The sequence below is a fragment of the Limulus polyphemus genome, unplaced genomic scaffold (assembly GCF_000517525.1).
Source record: "Limulus polyphemus unplaced genomic scaffold, Limulus_polyphemus-2.1.2 Scaffold4449, whole genome shotgun sequence".
Lineage (NCBI taxonomy): Eukaryota > Metazoa > Arthropoda > Merostomata > Xiphosura > Limulidae > Limulus > Limulus polyphemus.
This window is the reverse complement of record NW_013670059.1, coordinates 19,233-30,738: the sequence shown is the minus strand read 5'-3', so window position 1 is coordinate 30,738 and position 11,506 is coordinate 19,233. Positions and strand designations below refer to the sequence as shown.

At 31.0% G+C, this 11,506-nt stretch overlaps 1 protein-coding gene across 7 annotated transcripts in view; it reads right to left on the bottom strand.

The window, feature by feature from the left end:
- LOC106471162 (lysophospholipid acyltransferase 2-like) overlaps positions 1-11,506 on the bottom strand; it is a 36,647-nt gene that overhangs the window by 18,585 nt on the left and 6,556 nt on the right. For all 7 annotated transcript variants that reach the window (XR_002613207.1, XM_013931750.2, XM_022399782.1 and 4 more), the window contains exons 3-6: positions 7,246-7,323; positions 3,072-3,164; positions 1,887-1,997; positions 1,224-1,350 (exon numbers count right to left, since the gene is read on the bottom strand). Coding sequence is in view for 6 of the 7 variants with exons in the window: in XM_013931750.2 (XP_013787204.1) it covers positions 1,224-1,350; positions 1,887-1,997; positions 3,072-3,164; positions 7,246-7,323 (409 nt within the window). In the remaining variant the exon portion in view is untranslated. The remainder of the gene's footprint in view (positions 1-1,223; positions 1,351-1,886; positions 1,998-3,071; positions 3,165-7,245; positions 7,324-11,506) is intronic.

Sequence of the window (11,506 nt, the reverse complement as noted above, 5' to 3'; positions counted from 1 at the left end):
CTTTTTTATACAGTTAATCTTCTGAAGTAAAACTATACGACAGTGACTTTTTTATACAGTTAATCTTCTGAAGTAAAACTATATGACAGTGACTTTTTTATACAGTTAATCTTCTGATGTAAAACTATATAATAGTGACTTTTTTTATACAGTTAATCTTCTGAGGTAAAACTATATGACAGTGACTTTTTTTATACAGTTAATCTTCTGAAGTAAAACTATATGACTGAATTTTTTATACAGTTAATCTTCTGAAGTAAAACTATAGGACAGTGACTTTTTTATACAGTTAATCTTCTGAAGTAAAACTATACGACAGTGACTTTTCTATACAGTTAATCTTCTGAAGTAAAACTATACGACAGTGATTTTTCTATACAAAAATTATTCTTCAGAAGAAGATTTAGTTCACAAGGAGTTACTGAAAGTCAAACTGTACAATAATGACTTTTCCATGCAGTAAGTCTAATGTAATGCCTATAACTACTTAATACAAGAATATGGATAACGTCTACAGGAACATATACTACTATATAATATAAAGTTCAGTGAAATTCCCCTGGAATGTCTACTGCTAAATAATACAAAGTTCGGTAAAATTCCACTGGAACATATACTACTACATAACACAAAGTTTAGTGAAATTCCAATGGAATATATATACTACTACATAATACAAAGTTCAGTGAAATTCCACTGGAACATATACTACTACATAATACAAAGTTTAGTGAAATTCCAATGGAATATATACTACTACATAATACAAAGTTTAGTGAAATTCCAATGGAACATATACTACTACATAACACAAAGTTTGGTGAAATTCCAATGGAATATATACTACTACATAACACAAAGTTTAGTGAAATTCCAATGGAATATATACTACTACATAATACAAAGTTTAGTGAATGCCTACTACTGTGTAACATAATGTTTAGTAAAAACTCTTCTGGAATATTCTAATACTTGTAAAGTTTCTTAAACTGCCCGAAAAAGTGACGAAGTTGATTTAAAGAAAATGTCAATATTTTGACAGATTAGCTCAGTCCTATTTAAAAATGACACTATTTCAAGTATCTTTCAAAATTTCTTGATAACAAGTGTGCAATATGGTTACATAAAGTATGTTTATACATTTTGCAAAAAACATACTAATGCAACCACTATTGACAAATCATTGTCAGATTTTGAAAAAGGTAACTCAACAAGTTACAAACCTTGGATACTTGAGGATTTGTGCCCTTAACAAAGTCAATATAATCATTGTAGAATACTAAAGGACCACACAAGAGTGTTTGGAAATGAAAGATGTAACTGAAGAATTCCAGCATTGTTGGTATGCGTCTAAAAAAGCATAACAAAAAATCAAAAAAGTAGTAACACTAATTATGACTAATAAAGATAATTAAAATTAAAAATGCTGACCATATTTTTAAAAATCATTCAGAAAAACAATATTCATAATTTCACCCAGTAGCACCTTGATGAACTTTATTTTAAAACTAGTTCAAACTAAAAAAGAAAAAAAAACACATTTCTGAAATTAGTTCAGAAAAACAACTTTCACCTACAAGAAATGTATCTCAAAAATGATCTATAAAGAAACTTCTGTTGAGCAGAACATTTTCTTAATATATTTTAACGTTTTTGATTAAAAGAAAATAATAGAATATTGTAAAATTTTACTGGTACTGTACCTAAACAGAAACTATAACTTTGCTTCAGTAAAAATAAAAAAATTTCTAATCATATTCATACCGAATCACAATGATCAAGTCTAACTCAGTGTTTCTGACACAAATAAATCATACTTAATCTGTTTAAGCAATTTGTTTTTCTTAAATAAATGTTTAATGAGTTGTTTGTAAAAAGAATACTACTTGATGATGTGTTTTCTCTGATGAACTGTTAGCTTATCTTCTGGCCTTGTTAAACCATCATGAAGACTGAAGGCAATGCTTGTGACTTTCTGTGTGGCAATCATCACAGGACTGAAAACATCAAACCATTAAAGAGAGTGAATAAATAACTTAACTGTGTGACTATGGTTCTCACACAATATTTAAAAAAAGAACAAAAAATAAACAGACACTCCCTACCTAGGTATACATGAACCAATGTATTATGTTGTGACAACCTTTATTAATTACTATGTGGTTATGATAATGACTGATATAGACTGTATAACAACCTGTATTTTTGAGGATACGAACTCACATACTGTGTTTTGACAACTTATATTAATTACAGTAACGTACATAAGTTGACACAGTAATACCGAGGTCTCCTGTAATCTGTCAAGTTAACATTCTGCTACCACTGCTTACAACTTAAAATAACAATCCTTGTAAACATTAGGTATCTGTCTTGTTAATATTGTTCTACCACTTAAACTAACAATCCTTGTAAACATTAGGTATCTGTCTAGTTAACATTGTACTACCACTTAAACTAACAATCCTTGTAAACATTAGGTATCTGTCTAGTTAACATTGTACTACCACTTAAACTAACAATCCTTGTAAACATTAGGTATATGTCTTGTTAATATTGTTTTACCACTTAAACTAACAATCCTTGTAAACATTAGGTATCTGTCTAGTTAACATTGTTCTACCACTTAAACTAACAATCCTTGTAAACATTAGGTATATGTCTAGTTAACATTGTACTACCACTTAAACTAACAATCCTTGTAAACATTAGGTATATGTCTAGTTAACATTGTTTTACCACTTAAACTAACAATCCTTGTAAACATTAGGTATATGTCTAGTTAACATTGTACTACCACTTAAACTAACAATCCTTGTAAACATTAGGTATCTGTCTTGTTAATATTGTTTTACCTCTTAAACTAACAATCCTTGTAAACATTAGGTATCTGTCTAGTTAACATTGTTCTACCATTGTTTACAATTGACAGTAACAGTCCTCACTAGTAAATCTTTACAGTCAAAGTAAACACTGATATTACATTAAACTAGTACATAAACTGTAAACCTTTTAATCCAAGTGGATTTGATCCAGACATATAGTACCACTGTAAATGTGTATATACAAACCCAGTTATATCAAGTGTCCATCCACCAAATTCGTACTGCAACCGGAGCAGGTGGAGTGAGGATAGATACAGCATAGAGATAAAGAGGACCCTCCTGAAAGGACACAAACACTTATTGAAACAAATTTTATTTGACTTAATTAGTAAGATATTAAAGCAATACAATTTATAATAAACCTTGCCACATATTTGATAATCAGTAATACAATCTATGTTTCAGTTAGCTTTCAAAAAAATGAAAGAAAGAAAGAAAGCTTCATTTATAAGCAAATAACATTATTTTAATTATCTCTCCATGTGTTCTTTCATTCTAAGAAATGTAAGCAGCTTAGTTCCTGTACAGCTGAAATTTGTTAGGAACTGCTGATTTCACCAATCTTTAAAAGCTACAAATCCCTATTTTGACTCCATATCTATAGTAGTTATCAATTTTAGTGGAGTCAAAATAAGGATTTGTAGCTTGAGAAAATAATGTAGACACTATTTCCAGCCTAGTTTGTTTAGAGTCCCTAGTTGTAGGCTTGAAAATATAATCTTTACATTTTGATTCAACTTGTTTCTGTACTTGTTTGACACTCCCTATCCCCCCTTTTTAAATGAACAATTTCTAATTATCTTGATTCTTAAGTTTTTTAAAATAAATCTCAAGCTACATATGTAAATATACATTCAGTTGAATGTTACATGTTTTTCAACAGTCTACTGCTGCTTTGGTTTTTTTCCACCCATTATTTACTGAGCCAGGTTGGTTTGTGCCCAAGGTTTCATGTAAACACGTGTTTAACAAGTGTCAAGTACAAAGGAAGCTGCTCACAACATCACATATATTATGTATTTATAGTCACATAAGTCAACTTCTTAAATAGGTCATGGACATTCATAGTGTTTTATATAGTATATCTGTCCAGGTTTTGGTACAAAATACCCAGTTGATTTTGCTGTAGGCTCGTGAAACCAAAATATGAATAATAATGATAAAATAATACTAAAATATGCACTCAAAATTTCAGCAAAGCATAAAAATCAGTAGAATAAATCACCACTCACAAGAGTAGAGAAATCTACTATGGTAATCGTCTACTGCTAGAAAACTCACTGAAATAGTCGCAGAAAACCACATAGAGACAAAGTACAACAAATAACTTGAAAAATAATGAATCTTCAATGTGGCAGTTTCCAAATAATGTACATTAGTAAAACACTGGATTTTTTCAATGGCAGAAAGCGAAGGACTTGGGGAAATTCTTCAGGGCAAAAAACAAAGGCATTTATTATATTAATTTTAAACTACCCTATGTCACACTCAATACTGCATTCATTACTACTGTTCATGTTTCAGTAAAATATTCATAGCTGTTTTTTCCTGTAGTAACTTGTAAAACTATAATCAATAAATATACACATGGTTTACTCTAATAAAATAAAGCATTTCTGACTCGGATAATGGTGCTTAAATGGCTTCTACATTTGTGCGAGGTTTGAATGCCTTCAAAGAGATTATTTTGGTAGCAAAAAAGAATTTAGAAAATTTTGTAGGGTAGAAATCACGCGTTTCCAAAATCAACTTAAAAACAGCCCTACAACCTTCACAGGAGTTTGATTGGTAGATTTGTCCAGGTTTGAATAAAATATTCATAGTCATTTTTTCTGTAGGTTTGTGAAACAATAATAATATTATTATGAAGAACAAATGGATGAATTTTGTTTACTAATCAGAAAATCAACTTTTTTTTTGTTATTATCAATATTTTTGCAGCCTTAGCCATTAAAATAGAAGGTCTTTAGTGTTGTTTCAAGAACAAGTCTGCTGCTTTTTTTAAGATGGTTTTTGCCTGCATGTTCTATTAGAATTTGTGAAATTCCTGGGTGATCCCTATTATGAACCACTATTGTGGTTCTTGATTATTTTATTAAGTTTCTAAACCTAGGTTTCAACATTTCAGAGTTGTACTGTTCAATAACCCAGTATTGAATTGTTGAACAATTGAGTTATATTGTTAAATAAACCAGAGCTGTATTGTTCAAGGTCCCAATGTTGTGTTGCTGAAAATCCATGATTTCTATCATTAAACAACCCACAACTCTTATTGTTCAATAACCCAGTATTGAATTGTTGAACAATTGAGTTATATTGTTAAATAAACCAGAGCTGTATTGTTCAAGGTCCCAATGTTGTGTTACTGAAAATCCATGATTTCTATCATTAAACAACCCACAACTCTTATTGTTCAATAACCCAGTGTTGCATTGTTTAACATCCATGAGTTCTATCATTAAACAACCCACAACTCTATTGTTCAATAACCCAGTGTTGCATTGTTTAACACCCATGAGTTCTATTGTTAAACAACCCACAACTCTTATTGTTCAATAACCCAGTGTTGCATTGTTTAACATCCATGAGTTCTATCATTAAACAACCCACAACTCTATTGTTCAATAACCCAGTGTTGCATTGTTTAACACCCATGAGTTCTATTGTTAAACAACCCACAACTCTATTGTTCAATAACCCAGTGTTGCATTGTTTAACATCCAAGAGTTCTATTGTTAAACAAACCAGAGCTGTATTGCTAAAGAGCCTGGAGTTGTATTCTTGAACATCCTTAAATTGTACTGTTAAACAACACAAACAGCTCTATTGTTCAAGAATCCAGTGCTGTATTCTTGAACATTCTTAAATTATACTGTTAAACAACACACACAGCTCTATTGTTCAAGAATCCAGAGCTGCATTCTTGAACATCCTTAAATTATACTGTTAAACAACATACACAGCTCTATTGTTCAAGAATCCAGTGCTGTATTCTTGAACATTCTTAAATTATACTGTTAAACAACACACACAGCTCTATTGTTCAAGAATCCAGTGCTGCATTCTTGAACATCCTTAAATTATACTGTTAAACAACATACACAGCTCTATTGTTCAAGAATCCAGTGCTGTATTCTTGAACATTCCTGAGTTGTAGTATAAACAACTCATAGTTGTATTATTCAAAATTCTGGAGTTATGTTGTTGAATGTCCCTGATTTGTATTCTTAAATAATGCAGAGTTCTATTGTTCAACATTCTGCTTATATAGAATTTTTAAACAATTTCTTGAAGTACTTAGGAAAACGTTGAAATGCACCCATTACATACATCTACACTCAGTACACAGCAAACAGTTTTTATCTATATGCATAAATAACCAAGGTTATGAGAAAATATTTCTTGTGATTTGATAAATATCTACTCAGTACTTTTTATTGTCCCAACAAAAGAAACAAATATAAATAGTATCTACAAAGAATCAATAAACTACTTTCTTAAAAATTCTTAGGATTTTTCAGTTCTTATTTCTATTCCAAAAAGAGCTAAACATTAGAATAGGATAAAATAAACCCTCAACAAAATACAGTGTTGATCACAATAGATGGTAACAATTCAATATTCAAACACCTTCTCCATGTGGCCTAAGATTTACACATGTTAAAACTCCTTCATAATTCAGTTGAAGTATGGTGATGTGCAGATGGTATCTAAGTCACACCCCTTTTGTGAGAGGGCCTTCCTATGACAAGTTCATGTGTTCTATGATAGGCAAAGCATGAAAATTTAACATTTAGAAGAAAGTCATATCTATGGTGTTGAACTGTCTCAGTAAATAAGAAGAAAATGTGATCCCAGAAGGGAAAAAAACATGTTAATCCATGACTGGCTACCTATAACACACTAGAGGTAGTGTAAAAAATTGTCACCAAAAGTAATCCAAGAATACAGCTAAAGTAGGAACCTCTCTCAGAACTTAAGTTAATTCATATGGATTTAAATCCACAAAAGCAACACACAGCCAAACAATAAATTCAATGTTGAAAGTTGTACAGGTGGTATCTGATGTGTAATCACATAGTCACACCTGGCCACTTCATTATTGTCCCACCAGTGATGCAACATTTAAAAAATAGTACAAAGCATGTGAGAAAGTTTTGGTTGCAGAATACACAGTAAGTTAAACATCCGTAGCACTGGTGAAAGTGTCAAGGTGAATCCACGTGTGAGGAATCGCCATTTCCCACGGACTTTGAGAATCGGTACGATTCACACACAGTTCATGGTCTTTAGAAACATTTAGAAAGAAGGGGGTGACCTGCACTGCAGAACAATAAACAGGCCCAGAAAACCATTTTACCTGTGTAGAATCTCAGGGTTTACATTGTTCATAACGATGTACGCCAGTGTTCCTTGTACACACAGATGGCTGATCTGACTGTAATGAGAAAAAACAAAGTTAAACCGTTCACATTTATTACTGACAACTTTTCGTGTAATTAACTAACCTACTGAAATTGCTTACATTTAGACTGTACTAGTTGTATATAAAAGCTGATGGTTTTGTTGAAAACAAATGTAAATATATATATTTTCATATTATACATTCATACATATAAGCAAAAAAAGGTATTACTTATCAACTGTGAAGTACAATTATGTATGTTCATACTAATATAAAATAATTGAAATTTCTCATTTTAGAATTTGTTTAAAGGTTTAAACATTCTATAACAACATTCTTTATTATTTAGATACAAAAGACAAGCTAATCTGGTAACTTTAAAGATAAGTAACACATGCATCAGTGAATATAGCAAAATATTTACACAGTGATGACCTAAAGCCAGATGTCAACAAGCTAGATGCTAATTTGGCAATTTTTAATTAAAGTGCATAAAACAAAAGCTGATTTATGTATTTCATTTGTTTGTGTAAAGTTAAAAAATAATATTTTCTGATAATCTAATCAAAGATAAAAATCAGAAAAACCAGAATGCTTCAACCTTGTTTTTTAGAATCATACAAACCATCCAGTCCTGGATATATATCAATACGTTATTTACTAATTTGCAGCGAGTGAGTGAATATATATACATATATTACAATATTTGTGAAAGACATTTCTTGGACTGCACAGATATGGAATTCATATTTTTCAACACCTGGGAAAAAAGAGATTTGTAAGTTTCACCATTACACTTTGCCTGTTAGACAACTGTTTCTTATTTATTTCTTTTGCTGGAAAAATACTCCAGGTAGTTTTATTGAGAGCCACTCCAGTTACTGAAAATTCTGAGAATTTAAAACTGTGTATCTCTCAACTTTAGTCCAAAATTATTTATCTAAAGAAATATCTCTCTTTAATTCACAACTCTATAATCATATGCACAATAACAAATATTTTTAAATTAATGCAATGATATTATTTCATTAGCAGCCAAGTAAAGTTTGACTGCCAGTTCTATGTAGAATATATAAACTTTATTAATTATAAGACCATTTTAGTTCATGACAATAGTAACATAAACCATGATTTCTTTATCAGTTTGTACTTGAAGTATTCTACATGCTGGATAGTAACATCATAATGACTAGATCTTAAAGACCATAAAATATACATCAGAGTATAGATCCAAAACAAGGTGTACATCACTCACGACAAAAACTGAACTACCATTTTACTGACTGAATTTACTGTTAAGTAAAAGTAGAATCTTAAATATTATATTTTACTTTTCTATCTTTTGTTGAATGAGGGGCAAGGTTTAAAGCAGGTCAAGTATAGAGTTGGACAAGGAGTTTTTAAATAACCTAGTACTTGTAATGTTATCTCTTTAAATCTGAAGTTGTGTAAAGTTCAAGTTCTCCAATACTGAAATAAGTTTAAGGTAGAATGTCAGAACTGTTATCGGATGTGATTACATTAAACTAAAACTGTTAAACAAGACAAAGTATCATGCTATTTGTTTGTCTTTTACAAGTTCTTCTATAAATAATTGTATCTGAAAGTGAGATACAAAAAATCTTATGTAAATTTAATCAACTTCTGAAAGGACGAAGATCATAATTAACTTTTCAATTTTATCTTACAGAAAAATCGACCAATTAATTTACACCAAAGCCATAAAAAAATTTTAAAAAATTAAACAATCATGCAACTGGAACTCACTATTACAAAGCACAGGTGTTAACACATTCATCAGACTATCAGCAATGACTTACTGATACACCTACACCTTAGTGAACAAGTCTTGATAAAAATTTGTGTCATCACAAATTTTGAAAGCACTATAAGTACTGATAACTCTGGTGCAATGAGTTGGTTGCAACTACACGAGAGGCCAAATCAAGATTCCAAATAAGATTATGCAATGCATGTACAATTAATTCTATTAATGATAAATAATCAAAGGTTAAAAGTTTCATCTTAAAAAATACTAAAACATTTTGTTTCTGTTTAAGCACCAAGCTACATAATGGACTATCTGAGCTCTATCCACTGCAGAGATAAAAACCCTATTTTAACATTATAAGCCCTCGAGTTTATTGTTGAGCCACACTGGAGGACTCACATTTGGTTAAATTCATTAAAATTAAACCCATTTCTAAGGTAAGCATGCTTATCAAGGTTTGAATTTTACCATAGAAAACTGTTATAACTTTGATCTGATACCCTTTTGTTAGCTCAGTTCAAAATGATTTTTCAAAGTTTGATATTGTTATATCTATCAGGTAGCCAATCATGCATGTGCATCTGTGGTATATTGATTTATAAGTTAATCAATAGTTATTTAATTACATGTATATCTAATAACTGAATACCTTCCACCTCAGAAGCCTGCAAGGAATACTTGATATCTCCTGGCAAGACAAGGTAACTAACACCGATGTACACTCTGTTACGACAGCGCCGGTTGCGCTGGATAGGCCACGTGCATCGTATGAAGGATGGCCGAATCCCAAAAGACATCCTCTACGGAGAGCTTGCCGAAGGACAGAGAGGCATCGGCCGCCCGCAGCTTAGATACAAGGATATTTGCAAAAGAGACATGAAGGTGCTCAACATCAACACCGAAACTAACCCTAACCTCACATTTCATAGCTACAAGTACTACCACCCCACCCTATAGTATACCCTAACCTCACATTTCATAGCTACAAGTACTATCACCCCCACACTATAGTATACCCTAACCTCACATTTTGTAGCTACAAGTACTACCACCCCCACCTTATAGTATATCCTAACCTCACATTTCATAGCTACAAGTACTACCACCCACACCCTATAGTATACCCTAACCTCACATTTTGTGCTACAAGTACTACCACCACCACCCAAATGTGAGGTTAGGTATACTATATGGTAGTACTTGTAGCTATGCCCCCACCCTATAGTATACCCTAACCTCACATTTCGTGGCTACAAGTACTACCACTCCCACCCTCTAACCGCACATTTCATAGCTAACTGAAATAAATAAATTTTGCAAAATCAAGTTTCACCAACAAAGAAGCAGGAAAGTGCACTAGAGGCAGTCAAATGTTGGTGAATTCCTTTCTGAGCCAATCTAGATTAAGATCATTCATGAAATGAATTTGTGGTATACTCATAGAACAATTATTGGCAAAACTCTGTTAGATTAACCCTTCCATTATCAGCTCGTAACCATTAAAGTATCCATGAGTGTAATTATACTATGATTTTTGATAATGTATGCATATCTTTATAAATTTTTGCAGGCTATTGGTAAACATTACAAGGCTTTCATACACAAAATAGCAGGTTTTTAAATTAAGTATTAAGATTTTTTAATCAAATATTTTCTCGTGTTTTTTTTCTTTCAGAATGTTGACTATCTAACATGCAAAGTAATTTTGATTTTAAGATCAAAAGTACTTTTATGTTTCACAAAATTTTCAAATTCCACACGCAAATTCTTTATAACCTCCAGATAATTACCAATTTTTTTTCTTCATATTTTATCTGTTATTTTCACTACTATATCTCTGTATGGGTTGGTTCAATTTGACTGACCTCATAACCACCATAAAAAAATTAGGAAATAAATAAAAATTATGCTTTTTTCATTTTAGAATGACTACAAATTATAACATGAAAACACATGTGTTTAGACTAAATAGTTTAAATTTCATAACATTATACATTTATATATATTTATTATATTGACCTTTTGGTTGTGCCTGGTTAACATTACTGAAGTTGCAATGATGCAGCACACGTTTACTCATGTCACTGTATCCAAGAATATAAAACTATCTTGGCTGTGTTTTAGTGGACTAGTATTTTGTAAAATACAGTCACATTTCAGTTTTAATACATTATATATGTATATAGATTACTACTATTTTAAAAAGTTCTTAAATTTCAGTTATTTTTCTTAAAACATAGAACAGTAAATAGAGAATTATAGAAAACAATTATCTCTTCTAGTTATGAACTCTGAACTTGTTCGCTGCTTGCCATATGTTGCTAAGCCTTATCAAATTTTGCACTTGGAGGATGCGAAACCGAAAGTTTTTTTAGTTATATATATATACATTATAAAATAACCAAAAGTCATAAATTACTATATCATTACCACAGAATTCTACTA